Below are 15,743 nucleotides of genomic sequence, written 5' to 3'. Positions count from 1 at the left end.
GGATGGAGTGGGATGCAGTGGGATGGGGTGGAATGCTATGGGATGGTATGAGTTGGGGTGGGATGGGATGGGGTGGGATGAGATAGGATGGAATGAGATGGGATGCAATGGGATGGAATGGATTGGGGTGGGATGGTGTGCAATGGGATGGGATGAGATGGGATGGGATGCTATGGGATGCTGTGGGGTGGGATAGAGTGGGATGGGATGAGCTGGGATGGGATGAGCTGGGATGGATGGGATGGGATGAGCTGGGATGGGATGGGATGGGATGGGATGGGATGGGATGGGATGGGATGGGATGGGTGCAGTAGTGCTGTGTAGGGAAATGACTTCTGTAATATCCTGAAGGCAAGTGGAGAAGAAATGTTGCAAACAACTGCTTTTCTTGCAAAATATTTATTGTGCTCAGTGCTAGCTTTCCCCTGCTGCTCCCCCAGGGAGATCCAGAGCTGGAGGACCGCTGGATGGCAGCGCCCAAAAAAGCAGTGCTCACATCTGCAGGGGGGCTGCCTGCCTGCTTCAGTGCCTGGGAGCAGCAGAGCTCATGCACCTGTGGGAAGGATGAGCTGGAGGCCAAGACACCTCCAGTGAACATGGCCGGACTGGGAGCCGAGGGATGGCAAGCAGGCTGATCAGCTGCTTGAGGCAACTGCAGGGCATCGTCAGCACAGAGAGACACTTCCTCGCGGTTATTTAAGGCGAGATGCCCTAGTTTCGTGCTTTCGGTGGAGTCCCTAATTATTTCTCAGCCTTTGTAGTGAGCTAATTGGTTTTGCAGCTCTCAGGGCTGGGGAGCACTGATAGGCTCAGGAAGCACGAGCTGGAGGGACAAGGAGAAGAGGGAGCTGCTGTGGGACGTCGGCGTGGCTGGGTATGGGGAGTGGTGGTACAGCAGCATGGGGTTATCAAGGGGATGGAGAGGTGGGAAGGCAGCAAGAAGGACGGTGTCTTGTCCCATCTGAGCTGCTGCTTTTGAACGTCATTGGAACGTGTGGCCACCACATGCAGTGTGTGACAGCTCCGAAGTGCCCAGGTGGCAGTGGATTTATTAGGGCATTATCCCGCTAGTGCTGCAAATGGTGTCATCTGTCTTCTAAACTTTGCACTTTATTTCAGGGAGAGAATTTAGAATATCCAGGCGATGTGCTGCAGCTTTAGCATATGAAAAAGCCCTGCTGGGAAGTGTAGTTTTATTGATTTTGTTATTAAAGTGCCACTGGAATAAATTAGCTCATTTGACTGAAATGTCTCATTACCTGGACTGTAACAGGCACATGATGAAGTCTCCAGAGCTGCCTGCTGCTGGGACCCACAGCCACCATCCTGCACCCTGCTCTGGGCACCTGGAGACCCCCAGCACTGCCCGAGCCCACCAGGAAACAGCCCAGAAACCTCAGGTGCAGTGGGGGGGACACTGTACTTTGTTGAGGTTCTGATCCTCTGATCCTTGGCTCAGCTGAGTGCATTGTTTTAAAGGGAAAGAGGAAAAATCCCCTTCACAGGGCAATATTTCTTTAGTACCTTGGTAATGAAGGTGGATTGGGAAATGAACCATTCCCCATTACAGTGGGACCTAACTGCACAGCCCATGCTTTCCAGTTAAAATTTGATTGCCTTGAATCCTGAAGATTATGGAAAATAAGAAAAAGGCCCAGTAAAATTTATGGCTTTTAATCATAAAGCGGTAGAATCACAGTAAATCTATCATAAGCAAGCAGATAGGGACCCAGAAAAAAGAAAGGGAAGCCATAGGCCTGGTGCTGGGGTCCTGAGGGGTGGAGCAGGGCTACAGCCCCATTTCCTCCAGGATGTTCATCCCACACGTGCAGGGCCCTTCTGTGCCCGTCCTGCAGAGCTGGGTGCTGCAGGCCGCAGGGCATAGCTTAGCAGACAGCTGGGCAGGGATAGGGGGCACGTGGGTAGTGAGCAGTGGTGAGGTGGGAGCAGGGGAAGGGGCAGGATGGGGGAGACCACCACTCCCATTTTTATGAAAGAGAGACCTGAATAACTACAGACTGGGAAGATCATGGAGAAGATCCTCCTGGAAGAGATGTTAAGGCAAATGAGGGATGAGGAGGTGATCTGAGACAGCTAGTGTGGCTTAACCAAGGGCAGATTGTGCCTGAACCATCTGTTGGTCTTCTGTGATGGAATGATGGCACCGGTGTACAAAAACTGAACAGCAGTGTGCTCCTGCAGCCCAAAAGGCCAACAGTATCCTGGGCTGCATCAGCAGGGCAGTGGCAGCAGGCAGGGAGAGGACTGTCCTCCTCTATTCTGCTCTTGTAAGGCCCCACCTGGAGTACTGCGTCCAGACCTGGGGCCCCCAGCACAAGCGGGATGTGGAGCATCCCCTCCATGCACAGGGTGCAGGATGGGACCCATCAAGGGGAGGGCTGAGGAATGTGTGTGCCAAGAGGGGAGCGAGGAGAGCAGTGACAGAGGAATGGCAGCAGGGTGAGAGGTGCACAGAGGGTGAGCGATAAGGAGGAAAAAGGAGAAGGTAAAGGATTGTCTGAAGGAGAGATAAGAGAGGAGGGCAGTTAGCGGGGACAGAGCAAGAGGAGGAGCGATAAGGCCTGATAGAAATGGGAAGGCCATGGAGAGCTGGGCGGCTCCTCACGAGCAGCCTCCCCTCCATGCTCTAAGCACGTCTCTTCCCGTTTTTTAAGCTGTTTTATAAATCTTTGCATTTATCCTTATTGAAATAAATAAAAAGTGAAAAGCATCTGTCTGTGCCTCACAGCCCGTGGTTACCTGACGAGCAGCGCTGGCAGTCAGCCCCTGCTCTCACCTGGTTAAACTGCAATAGAAACACGCCGTAAATTTCAGCAAAGGAGAGGAAGAGTTTATTCTATTTTTTTTTTTCTTCCCCATCTTTATGGCCATGGAAATTGCTGATCTGAGATGCTGGCCCTTCTAAAATGCTTTTCTTCTGCTCCATCCATCTGCTTTAATCACCCGGTGGCTGAAAAAAAAGAAATGATCCAGCTCACAAAGCAAGGAAGATAAAAAAGTGGCGGTGGATAGCGCAGTGCCAGGTGGGCAGCTAACGAGAGACGGGCTGTGCGGGTCGGGGCTGGGGGTGGCTGTTCTGGGGACACCCCCAGCCGAGTGCTCAGGGTGCTCGGGTGCCTGGGAGGAGGCAGAGTGCTGCAGGACCTTGCATAGAACAGAAATAATATTCTCTCTTCTTTGCTAACGCTTCCTTTTAAGACCCGATTCCTCCCTTTGATTGCTAGGATACTGCTGCGCGCTGCAAATACCTTGCTAGACTTGCTTGTTAGTATTATTATTATTTTTTAAATCTCTCTGTGTTGAATTAGCTCTTTTAATTACAGCATTAAAAAAAAGGATAACTGGAGTCAATTAAAAAGCTCTTTCAGACCAGCAGCGTTAATAGCTGCCCAGGAACACGGGAACCCCTCCACCCCTCCGCCGGCTGCTGAGCTGCTGACTGAGTCGTCGTCATCCCAGCAGAGAGCTCAGGCAGAGGAGTGTGCACACCCCGTGTGGGTCAGAGCACGGCCCACGGTGGTGCTGGGCACAGCTCCTCCCGAGGGCTGATCTCCAGGGAGCACCACCGGGTTCCTCCATTGGGCGCCGTGGCACACGGAGCTGCAGGCACCTCTGGTTCGTTACTGCGGGTTCACACCTAGATCACTGCAAATGGTGGCTAAGTGCTGCTGGGAGGGAGAGCCAGCAAAACGCCGTTGTCCTTTGGCTCTTTTGAAAAGCAACACGAAAAGCAAATGGCTTTAAAAATAGTTTGGTTTCAAAACTGAAAAGGAAGGATGGGTTGGAGACGGTGAGAAACTAAAACATGAAGCTCCTGAAACCTGCTGTGGAGAGAGAAATGCAAAATGCTTTGTTTCAAGGTGAATGGAAAGCTGAAACCAGCAAAAAATCCCTCTTCCCATGAGCACAGATGTTTCGGGTTGTTTTTCCTAGATTAGCACATCGCTGGAAGAAAAGAAAATCCATTCTTTTCTCTGCCGGCACTCCAGGTTCCTGTTGCTTATTTTTTATCATGTTGTAGTGACTTTGATCCCCAAAGACTCCTTAAGTGCTTTACAAGCCAAGCATGCAAATCTGGGCTCATCCCCCAAGGTGCTGCCAATGCTATAGAATCACAGAATCATTAAGGTTGGAAAAGACCTCTAAGATCCCCCAGTCCAACCCCAACCCATCCCACCGTGCCCACTGACCACGTCCCTCAGTGCCACATCTACACGGTTCTGGAGCACCTCCAGGGTGAGCCCACCACCTCCCTGGGCAGCCTGTTTCAATACATCACCACTCCTTCTGAGAAGAAATTTTTCCTAACATCCATCCCCCATGGTGATAGGTGACCCAGAGGAGCATCAGGGCACCCTGCCCCACCTCCCTGCTGCAGCCCGGGGCCTGTTCCCCTCTGGCTCAGGCAGCATGTCTGTGTCTGTGTGTATTTACATATGTGTGTAATTTCAGATTTCCAGACGAGCCTGAAAGCCACATTCCCTTGGACGTGCCTGAGGATGCTTGCAAGTCTGACTGCCTGCTGCCATGTGCCCAAATCCTCCGTGAGAGTCATTGCAGGTGGGAAACCTCAGCGGACCCCATCACTGCTTGCCCCACTGGGTGCTGCAGGGCCGGGTTCCAGCAGATCACTGCCTGCCTGCGCTGCAGCACTGCAGCATCCCTGCCTGCAGGGAACGACGTCCTTTGGAGAGGAGAGACCACTGAGCTGCTGGCAGCGGCGGGCAGACAGTCCTCTCCCACAGACCCCCAGGCATCCCAGTCCCACTGCCATCTGCACTGGGGCTTCCAGTCTTTGCACGCAGAGGGCGGGCAGACAGCCCAGCTGTGTGTGTGCTGCTTACGCACATCAGAGACGCGGCCCCGCTCCCCTGGGCTTTGAGGGCTGAGCTCGCCGCTCAGATGGGCATTTGGGAATTGGCTGTAAAAATACAACCAGTCCTCGGGAAAGAAGCTGAATTCCTCTGGGTGTGCTGTGCAAGGCCTAGGGCACCGTGGAAAGTGTCTTTTCTGGGCAGCAAGAGCCCTCAGTGTCAGCAGGAGAGTCACTGCCCGGGGCTGTTCTGAGCGAGACGGCTGGAAAGTGCCTCCTGGAAAGCGCCTCCGAGGCCACAGCTTTAGAGGGGAGAAACCGAGCAGTCGCCAGAGATACAGAAGTCAAGATTTTGCATTCCAACTATCTATAGGAAATAGGGTTTTTTATTATTTCAAGTTTTCATAAAAATTCATAATTATTGAAATCAAAGTTACAGAAGAAAGTTTGTAACTTTTTATTGATTTTATTTCTCTCTTTTTTTTTTTTTTTAAATTTATTTCCCCCCCTTGTTGTTTTTCCCTCTCAGAATTATATCTGACACCAGAGTCCATCAGACAAAGTCCTTACAAACACAGGAGTCCTGAAGACATCGGCTGAATGTTTTCCTGGTATAAAGAAGAAGAGGAGGAGAAAGAGGTGGTGACGGTGTGGGTGCAGAGAGTTTGGACCGGGGCGGAGGGCGTGGTGGAAGGAGAGAGGTCGGTATGTTTGTACCAATGTTTTTAAATTATTTTTATTTGTTCATATGTTCTCTTTAAAAAAAAAAAAAAACAAAAAACAAAAAACCAAAACTATTTGCAAATTGTTGCCTGGTTAAATCATTTTCATATTGAATTTGCGCGGCGCATCGGCAGAGCTGATGCCCGCGTCAGACTTGCGTGGCACGTACTCGATTTCAATGTTGTGCTTGGTGTTGCCTTTCCCCCGGCTCCACAGGAAGAGGAGCACCAGACAGAAGAGCACGACGCCCAGGAAAGAAATGAAGCCCATGGTGGTGGCGATGATGAGAGTCTTGATGTCAAAGGGAAAAGGCACGGTGGCACGTGTGCTGTTGGCATCGCTCTCGTTGGGCTGGTTGGAGATGAACGCGAAGGTCTTGTTGGGCTGGTGGGGCCAGTCTGGGGAGTAGCTGCGCACGTGCAGGTGGGCCAGCATGGTGTCGTTGCCACCCGCGTTGCTGGCAATGCATAGGTAGGTGCCGTTGTCCTGGATCTGGGCGTAGCGCACCTCCAGCGTGCCGTCAGGGAAGACAGTGAGCCGCCCGTTGGTTTTGGTAGAGATGAGGTGCTTCCGGGGAGAAAGCCACATGATGGCGGGCGGTGGATCCCCGTCTGCCCGACAGACAAAATGGACCGTGTGGCCTTCGTCCACGAAGATCTGCTGAGGTTTGCGGTCCCGTATCCGAGCTCGGCGGCAGGTGAAGTAGTTGGGCAGGAGGACGTCGGGGAAGTCTTTGAACTCCTTGCCCTGGACGAACTCGGGGGTCGAGCAGGTGGGCTGCTGCTTATTGAAGTTCAACCTCCATCGCCGTCGGAAAACCCACAGCAGCCGACAGTCGCAGGCTAAGGGGTTGTTGTCGAGGATGAGCGTCTCCAGGTTGCCCACCGAGTGGAAGGCCGACTCTTCCAGAGTGGTCAGCAAGTTTCCTGACACGTTCAGGATGCGCAGGTAATTGAGGCCACGGAAGGCAAAGGGCTCGACCGTGGTGAGCTGCCCTCCCACCAGCTGGATCTCCTGCAGCCTGAGCAGGTCATGGAGCATGGAGCCCTCGATGGTGACGATGGGGTTGTAGGACAGGTTTAGGAACCGGAGGTAAACCAAGTGCCTCACCGACACGTACGGGATGGACGTCAGGTTGCAGTGGGTGATGGACAAGGAGGTCAGGTTCAACCCGTAGAGGCAGTTGGATGTCATGGTATCCAAGTAGGGCCAGTGTGAGATCTCGAGAACCTTAAGCCTGTACAGCCTCTTGAATGAGTAATCCCGGATGGCGTTGATGTTCAGGTGGCGCAGCCGCAGCACAATCAAGCCGTGCAGGTGAGACAGGGCCTCCGTGGGGATGGAGGTCAGGTTGCATTTCTCCAGGGTCAGCTGCTCCAGGCTGTTGAGGCCGCTGAAGGCCCGATGGGAAATGTAGACAAGGTCGTTGTCCCCCACCTCCAAAGACTTCAGGTTGTACAAGTCCTGGAACATGTAGTCTAGGAGGATCACAATTTTGTTCTCACTAATGTCTAGCTTGGTAAGGTTGCTGAGTCCAGTAAACACCCCCAAGGGGATCAGCTTGAGTCTGTTACTCCTGAGCCCCAGCGTCCTGAGGTTGAAGAGGTTGTTGAAAGCCCCAGGTTCAATGGCACTGATAATGTTCTCGTTTAGCTCCAGCTCTTCGAGGTGAGGGTAGTTGGCAAATTCATCCTGGTTGAGCGTCTTGATGCGGTTCTTACCCAAGTCCAGCTGCCTGGTCTCAGTTGGGATCCCCTCCGGGACGACCATGAATCGCTTCCGATGGCACAGGACAGCACGCTCCTGGGCAGAGCACTCGCAGCGCGGCGGGCAGCCCGTGGCAGAGCCGGACAGGATGGATCCCAGCATCAGGAGGAGAATTGGCTGCCAGCAGGCCAGGATTGGGCTGCGCATACTCGCCTCCCCAGCTAACATCCTATCTCTCACCTGCAAAACACGGGGCAAAGAGAAAAGGTGGAGGTGAGCAAACACTGCAGAAACGAGGAAGAAGTCCCAGTAGAGGTGACATTACCATCTACCACATAACAAGATGAGAACTCTGTTGGCACTTCACTCTGATTTCAGAATCCTCCAAAAATACAAGATCAGACTCTGGTCAGTGGCCAGTGCAGGGCTGGAACACTGCAGGGAGAGGGATCACCACACGCTAAGACAATGGGAAGGTAAAAAATGGGACATCATATCAGGGAGCTGCTGTGAGCACGCCTCTAAGACACCGGGTGTGCTTTGCATGCTCCTGTATCGAGGTGTGTGCCCCTATACAGAGGTGCCATGGTGTGGACAACTCTAAGACATCAGGCACACTTTGCAAGCCCTTATACAGTGGCTATTACACACGTGCCACTGAGACACTGGGCATGCTTTGTGTGCCCCCATATAGGGACTGTTGTATGTGGGCCTCTAAGATGCTGGGCACGCTCACTGTGCCCATGTAAAAGGCCACAGAGCTCTTGCTTCTAAGACACTGGGTGCGTTTTGCTTGCAGCTACATAGGGGCCACTGTACGTATCTCTAAGACACCAGGTGCACTTGGAGCACCCCTACATGGGGGCCATTGTGCATGTGCATTAAGACACTGGGGGTCCTTATAAGAGGCCAGCTCCTCTTATGCTCTGGGAGACTGGGGATTGCGGCTGCATAGGAAGTTTGTGCTTGATCGGGTACAGCATCCCTCAGTGATGATCTCAAAACGCAGCTCGTGGGCAGCCAGCTCCAGGGCTGCACTCCTCCAGGCTCCCGTGTCCTGGTGCCAGGACCTCTGTGAGGCTCTCTGCTGCCTGTCCTGGGAGAAGTGATGGCCTTCCCTGGGCGTTATGCGAGCAGCTCCTGCCCGGGATCAGGACAGAAAGCACAAGTTCTCCCTCGCTCTGCCTCTATGGCATTCCTTCTCTTATTGTGTAAGCTGTTATGAGGAATCAAATCATATTAATGTTACAAATGAAATGAGCAGCTACTCTGGACTTTGTTTATATCTATTGTTATGTGTAGGCTCCGCATCGCTTCTACCAACGCTATTTATGGCTATCGCTGCATTGCTTTATATCCCTCATTACATACACTGTCCATTACTTTCCCCACTGCAGCACTATTTATGGGCCCGGTACACATTCTGTGCCTTACTTTAATTGTGTCTGTTTATATGCATCACTTCATATAGCTGGATGGCATACGTATAACTTTTGATGCAGAAAAATAAATTCAGCATTTCTCTGCAAGGTTAAAGTTCTGGGATGAGCGAGCCTGGACGGGCATAAAAGCATCCACCAGCACCATCGTGGAGCCCAGAGGGCCGCTGGATGCCAGGGTGAGCTCCGGCTGGGCTGTGCGCTGCGGAATGCCCCCTGTCTGGGAGGTGAAGCCCTCCTAGATGTGCCACGAGGCAGAGCCTGAACCCTGCCTGACCTTGCAGCACCTGAGCCCCCACCCCAGGTGCCCGGCTGGGATCGGGGCTGATGGCTGCGGTGCACGAGCCGGTACCAGCCGGGGAGCACTGCAGCCCTCAGGCACCAACGTAAAAAGTGAATCGATAAGAAAGGAGCAGCTGCCGGAATCACTAGCGTCAGGCAAATATCAGATCCGTGCAAACCAAAGGAAAAATTGCGCCCGGAGACATGGCATCCAGTGCCCGCCCTCGCCACCCGCTGCCCGGGGACGGGGGCTCGGAGGCACAGCCCCATCCCTGGGGGAGGCTGCCGAGGGGCGCAGATGGCCCACGGGTGTGGTGCTAAATGCGGCAGTACCCGCTGAGCTGGGCGGAAAGATGCTATTCTGGGCCGTGCTGCGAACGCAGCCTGGGGCCGGGCTGCTGACGTGAGCGGGGCGCACGCTGCCGTGACGGACACGGGAGGAACATCCCCAGAGCAACCGACCCCAGGATGTCATGGAGGAGCCCCACCGTGCGCTTGGGCTCGCCCCGGGGAGCTGCTGCCCCTTGGCCCCGGCCGTGCCCTGCTCGCTGCCCTCAGGGAGCCCGGCACTGGGGCTGGAGCTGCACCGCACCGTGCAATCCGCTGCGCCGACAGCGAGCGAGCGGCAAAATCCCCGCGTCAGCGCTCACCCCACCTGGCATTCATAAATTACAGCGCCTGAGACGTTCACCCTTGAACCAGATGCTTTTGAGAGCATCAAGCGACGCAGGCCATGGAGGACGGAGCGAGCCAAATCCCTGGGGCCCCGCGGCGCACGGGGGCAAAGCGGGGCCAGGGGGCACGGCCGAGGGCACGGCTGCGGGGGTAGGGGTGGGCAGGGGGTCAGCCCCCAGCTCAACCCCAGCTCCGTACCACCGCCTCTGCACGGAGCCTCAGATGCAGCTCTCGGAGCCGGTGCTCTCCTCGAAGCTGCTCCGGCTAAATCAAGTTTTATTGAACTTGACTACATTTTAGAGATAAAGACTCCAGGTTTACAAATAAATATTTAACAACCTTTCCCGCTGCTAAAAGAGTTGCTTATCCAGACCCCGGGCTCTGCGCTAAGTGTTCCTGTAGCTATCTGCAAAGCAGCAAAACAAAGGGAGAAGCTTTCATTTGCCAAACACGTTCGTGCCCATTTCCGCCTCCCTCCATCACCCCCTCTGCGTCCAGTGCACATTCGCGGCCTTTTCCCTCCGTCTCTCCCTGCCCACCCCAGGTGGGATGGCACCATCTCCCCGCTTGGGAATGCACAGCGCCCCGGGGGGTTGCACAGAAGGATCTCTGTGCTGCAGGATCTGCTTTCAGCTGCTCCGAGATGGAGCCTGGAATAGGTGCGCCGCAACCTGATCTGCCGTGGCAGTTGCTCCGGGGCTGTAAAAGAGCACGAAGAAGTATCCAAGATGCAAATCCCCTTCCTGCACCGACATGGCCTGGCTGGCACCAGGTGCCCACGGCTCCCGACCCGTGGGACTGCTGCACAAAGGGCTTCCCCGTGGCTGTGGCTCTTCCACCCAAAGTGCAATGGGCCCATCGCCCCGGGGCATTAAGTCAGCGGGGTGCTGGCAAGGAGATCCCATCAGCTCCGTGGTTCTGCCGAGGCCCTCTCGCTGCGATCACAGCTGTGCAGAGCTGCTCGCCCTCCTCACACCTTTGCTCCCTCGTTTTTCAAGGTGTTTTTTTTTCTCTCTTTGGCTGCACATGCTTCAGTGACCCATCAGCAAAGAAAACATCCTGACAAGTGATCAATAAGTAATTGCAAAGGCAGCTGTGGATGCCTCGGGTGCAGAGCCCTGAGCTAGCAGGAGATAAATGAGCACGGGAAGGTGCAGCACACCGTGGAGCTCAGGCTGCGAGCCAGCCTTGCTCCGCGCGCACCGACCGCCGCAGCCGGGCCAAGGGCTGCCCACAGCTGGGCAGTGCCCAGAGCGCTGTGTCTGCTGGGGGATGTCCCCTGAGGGACCGCCCTGGGAGCAACACCCTGGAGATGTTTCAAGCTGGGTCAGCAGGAGAACGGGAGGTGGGCTGGCAAGGATCACGGAACCATTAGGGTTGGAAAAGGCCTTCAAGATCATCTAGTTCAACTGCAACCCATCCCACCGTGCCCACTGACCATGTCCCTCAGTGCCACATCTAAACGTTTCTTGAACACCTCCAGGGATGGTGACTCAACCACCTCCCTGGGCAGCTTGTTCCAGCAACTGACCATTCTTTCTGAGAAGTTCTTCCTGATATCCAACCTGAACCTCCCTGGCACAACTTGAGGCCATTCCCTCTTGTCCTATCACTGTTACCTGGGAGCAGAGGCTGACCCTCACCTCACCTCCCCCAGCCACTCCCCATCACATTTGTGCTCCAGACTCCTCACAGCTCTGTTCCCCTCTCTGGACACACTCCAGGGCCTCGATGTCTTTCTGGCAGTGAGGGGCCCAACACTGAACATAGCACTCCAGGTGCAGCCTCACCAGAGCCCAGTACAGAGGGACGATCACCTCCCTGGTCTAAGGACGTGCACCAGCTAATTGAATGGAGCTACTTTTATTTATGGCAGCGAACCTCCCCTCTGAGAGACCCAGCTCTGGGGACATGGGCTGCTGCAGGTGCTCAGCACGAGGCACCCAGCTCAGTGAGCACCGAGCGCTGGGCAGGAGCAGGACTGAGGGGGCTGCGGTGCAGCACCAGGGGCTCTGTAGAGCTCTGTGCTTCCCCGCCTCTAGCTGTGGAAGGGGATGGAAAAAACCTCCTTGGACTATGGAATCATTTGCACCGGAGCGAGGAAGGAGCATCTCCTGGGAGAGGCGCCAGGGTCACGCTGACATTGGGAAGGTAGCGCTCACCTCGCCGTGCCCTTATGGGACAGCGGCAGCTGCCGGAGCCCATCCACCATCCTGCTCGGTGCTGTGGGGTCAGGGCAGCGTGCTCTCCTGTGCAGCCCGGAGTGTGCCTCGCTGTGCAGAGTCTGGGTCCCCCAGGCCCTGAGGATGCCAGCCCTGCATCCCGGCCCTGCTCTGAGGTGAAGCCCTGGGTGGAGGCACTGATGCTGCGCGGCCGCAGCAAGCGGGGACCAGGCGCATCCCAGCCCCGTGGAGCGATGCTGCTGCCGGAGACCGTGGGCACATCCATTACGTGAAATTTAAGGTCAGCCCGTACTCACAGCACCGCTCTGTTCCCACGCCTCATCCTAAAATACACCCACAGCCAGCGCAATGCCCTAAAAAAAGGTTGATCCGGAGCACCGCGTCGTCCCCCGGAAACCTTTAGGATAACAGCAAGAGGACGTCAGAGGACACAGCCCCGCAGCTCCAGGGAAGATGCTGATTTAACTCTGATTGGGACCAGCCCTGGTAGTTTCACGTTGCTGCCCCACACAAGCGGCCTCACTGCCCTTCGGGAGGGGCTGACCGCAGAGCAGGGGAGCATCACTGCTCTCCCCCCATTCACCTCCTGCCCGGAGCCTTCCTGTGAGCCACATCTCCACCTGTCCCAATTATTGCTTCATTCGTGCAATAACGAATACAGCGCTGCAGGAATATCCAGAAAGAGAGAAATGGAGAAAAAAGGGGGCAAAGGAAAGCACGGGCGTTGGAGAACGCGGAGAAGATTCCTCTTCCCAGCCCGGCTTTCTTTGTGATGACTTCACACGTAGAATTTCCTTTTTCTTTCCCCTTTCTTGCTTGTTTGATTTCTGCATTATTTATGGCTCGTCTTCGGGGCCTCTATTTGTTGTTATTGTTTCATCCAACAATAAAACAGATTAGATACAAACAAACAGCGCGGAGCCATGGTGGAGCCCTGTCCTACACCAGCAGCACCACGGGACGGGGCTGGTCTGCGCACCCCCAGCCCAGCCCCATGGCTGCAGGGCACGATGGGACATTGGGAAGGAGCAGGGTTGTCCCCATGGCAGGAGCAGGGCTGTCCCCACGGCACGGAGCTGCCTTCGGCGCGGTGCTGCGCGGTGCTTTGGTTTTGTTCCGCCTGAGCTGAAAGCGATGCTTTCCGCCCCTTCCTCCTCCTCCCCAGCGGTGGTGATAATAACACAGAGGCTGCACTCCGGGCTGTATGTGAGAACAAAAGTAATCACGTGGAAACGCAGCGCATGGAAATTAAATCGGAAATGCGAGGCCAGGGTTTCCATTTCGGTTCGGCTTCTGTATCGTTTCCCATTGAAAAGGATAAACAGAGTGAGCGCCAATCAGCCTAATGGCAGCACCTAATGGCAGCACGATTCCATGTTTCCCGGAGCAAATCGCAGCTCCGGCCCAGGGCCCAGCGCCAGCTCCGTGGGTCGGCCGCGGCACGGCACAGCCCGGGGGCAGGGAGGGGCTCCCGCTGCACCCAGCGGGCCCGCGTGGGAGGAGGGAGCACCCGGCAGCGCCTGCGCACGTGCCCGGGCTCTGCCCCTCACCCCCCGGGTGCCTCCAGGTCGGCGTCGGTTGTTTCCCATTTCACACTCGACATCTCCAATCTCAACGATGAGCTGGAAGAATAGATCGCGCCAAAATGTTTCTGCTTCTCACTCCGGCGAGAATTCCCCATCAGAGACCAATCCAATTAAGGTGCTGGTTATGAAATTAACCGTAATTACAAGAGCGATATTTAACGTTTTGCATTCTGATGAAGAAACGGAACGGAAATGATAAGAAAAAAGAAAAAAAAATCGACCCCTAATAACGGTGGGCGCTAGTGAGATGTGTCAGAGCGGCGTGGGGCAGGGGCTGGGCTGCGCTGCAGGGTGGGCACAGGGCACCGTGCTGCACAGCGCCAGGGGCACTCTGCCATGTGGGCATCGCTGCTGGAACCACGGGCAGAATGAGCAGGGCAGCCCCACGGCTCCAAGGAGAGGGCAGGGCGGGGGTGCAGCCTCCAGCAGCACGCAGAGCGGGGGCACGGGGCGCGGGGACACGTGGCAGCGGCACGGAACGCTCTGCGTGCGGCCATTCCCCTCCGCAGCTCCAATTTCTCCTCCCCCAGGTGGAGAGAGAAAGAGAGAGAGAGAGAGAGAGAGAGAGGGGGGAAAATCGGGCTTGGAAGAAAATTGAGGCCACGGCCTTCGGTTGGCTTCTCCCTTTATTTTCCTTGGGTTGTTTGATTTGAGTTAAGCGTCCGCAGCCCACTGCTCTCCCCCCACCGGAGCCGAGCCGGCTCTCTGCCCACCCAAAGCCGAACCCGCTCTGCCAGGACAGACCCTCACCGTGCCTGCAGGGCCTGTGCCACCACGAGGGCTCCCGTACAAACCTCCAGGACACCCTGCCCAACGCCAGCATCCCCACACAGCCCCCATGATGGCCACACCAGGGGTAGCACCCTGGGTGTTCATCAGCCCTGGCTGGGCCGTGATGGGCTCCGCTGGCTTTAGGATCCAGCCGCTGTAATTACGCTGCAACGACAACTGTAATTGTGGCGATATCATGAAGTGATTGATCAACCCCTGAAATGGAAGCTCAAGTCAGAGGGTTTTACACTTGTTACATGCAGCGAGCGGTGCAAACTTTGGCATCGTCACGGCGACTGTCTTAAGCAGGGAAGCAAAGGAACAATAAGTCATTCCGTCGCCCTGTTACCTTCCGGTGATACGAAGCAGAGGTAATTAGCGGGATCGCGGAGTAATTGCGTTACAGGTGTGGAATAATGGCAGCACGGCGCTATGTTACGGAGGTATAACTGCCTGCTTGGTAATGAATCCCCCCAGCAAAGTGCCCGGGGAGCCTGCCCCTTCCCCAGCCCCGCACACCGAGCTCCTGCAGCACCTCCCTCCGCCCGCCTGAGCCCCACGTGCCCCACAGAGCCCGCGAGCGGTGCCCACCACCGGGACGGGAGGGGAACCCCCCGTGGTACCCGGTGCTCCGCACAGGGCCTCTGCGGCTGCCGGGGGAGCTGCAGGGAGGGCCGTCTGCCGGGGAAGGGCTGCCTGGGCACCGCTGGGCACCGCTGGGCACGGCCGGGCTGGGGGCACGCTGGGGGAGCAGCGGAGCCCACCGCGAGGAACCCCGCTCGCACGGTGCCCGCAGGCGCTCGCCGCACGTCCCTCCCTCCCTCCCTCCCTCCCAGCAGAAACCTTTCAGCGGCACCAGCGCTCCCACCTCAGCTCGGAGGCGGCACCTCCAGCGCCGGAGCAGCCGTGCCGCCGCCTCGCACGCCGGGCTATTTGCACTTGCGAGGCGCAAGGTGAAAAATCCGATCACCCACGGACAGCGGCGGAGCGACGAGAGGCGGCCGGGGGGGGTCGGGGCAGCCCCCCGCACCCTGCTGCCCCGAGAGCCCCTTCACCATTAACCCCTTCTCCTCCTGCCGGGCGCAAACCGAGGGCGAAGCGCTGTCAGCGTGCCCCCTCGCTGCTCCCCTTCCAGTTCGGAGCCCGGGCGGGGGGATCCTTCGGCGCCCCAGATTCCCTCGAAACCCCCACCCCTCCCACCCGCCGACACCCCCCCGCGGCCCCACTCGCCGCCCCGCAGCCCGATGGTGACGGAGGGTTCAGCGAAACCCCCCGGACCCGCCTGCGGGCCGCTCCCTGGGGCCGGGAGGCGCGTCCCCGCCCGCCAATGCCCGGGGCCGGGCGCAGCCGCGGGGTGCGTTTTCCCCGGCCCCAGCCCCGGATGGCAACGCCGGGGCCGCCGCCGCTCTCCGGCTCCGCAGCCCTCCCTGGCGGGGAGCGCTGCTCCGGCCGTACCCCACCTGCATGTGTAATCCGCTGCCGGGCGGCTCGGCTCCTCCATCCGGGGAGCGGGAGGGCTGCCCCTCGGGATGCGGCTGCGGGC

At 56.7% G+C, this 15,743-nt stretch overlaps 1 protein-coding gene and 1 long non-coding RNA gene across 17 annotated transcripts in view; one reads left to right on the top strand and one right to left on the bottom strand.

Moving 5' to 3' along the window:
• LOC110403976 overlaps nucleotides 1-9,799 on the top strand; it is a 120,541-nt gene extending 110,742 nt beyond the window's left edge. For 10 of the 15 annotated variants that reach the window (XR_002441978.1, XR_002441979.1, XR_002441977.1 and 7 more), the window contains 2 exons: nucleotides 1,274-4,581; nucleotides 5,364-5,639. This is a non-coding gene — a long non-coding RNA (uncharacterized LOC110403976). Of the gene's footprint in view, nucleotides 1-1,273; nucleotides 4,582-5,363; nucleotides 5,640-5,773; nucleotides 5,907-8,794 lie in introns of those variants that run through there. The other 5 variants (XR_002441984.1, XR_002441983.1, XR_002441985.1 and 2 more) reach the window with 5 other exon arrangements.
• Nucleotides 5,203-15,743, bottom strand: part of LINGO1 (leucine rich repeat and Ig domain containing 1) — a 45,654-nt gene continuing 35,113 nt past the window's right edge. For both annotated transcript variants that reach the window (XM_021407789.1, XM_021407790.1), the window contains one exon: nucleotides 5,203-7,504. In XM_021407789.1, the coding sequence (XP_021263464.1) occupies nucleotides 5,651-7,492 (1,842 nt within the window). In that variant the 5' untranslated portion in view covers nucleotides 7,493-7,504 and the 3' untranslated portion in view covers nucleotides 5,203-5,650. The remainder of the gene's footprint in view (nucleotides 7,505-15,743) is intronic.

This window comes from Numida meleagris, chromosome 9, assembly GCF_002078875.1.
Source record: "Numida meleagris isolate 19003 breed g44 Domestic line chromosome 9, NumMel1.0, whole genome shotgun sequence".
Lineage (NCBI taxonomy): Eukaryota > Metazoa > Chordata > Aves > Galliformes > Numididae > Numida > Numida meleagris.
This window is presented reverse-complemented; position numbering and strand designations above follow the sequence as displayed.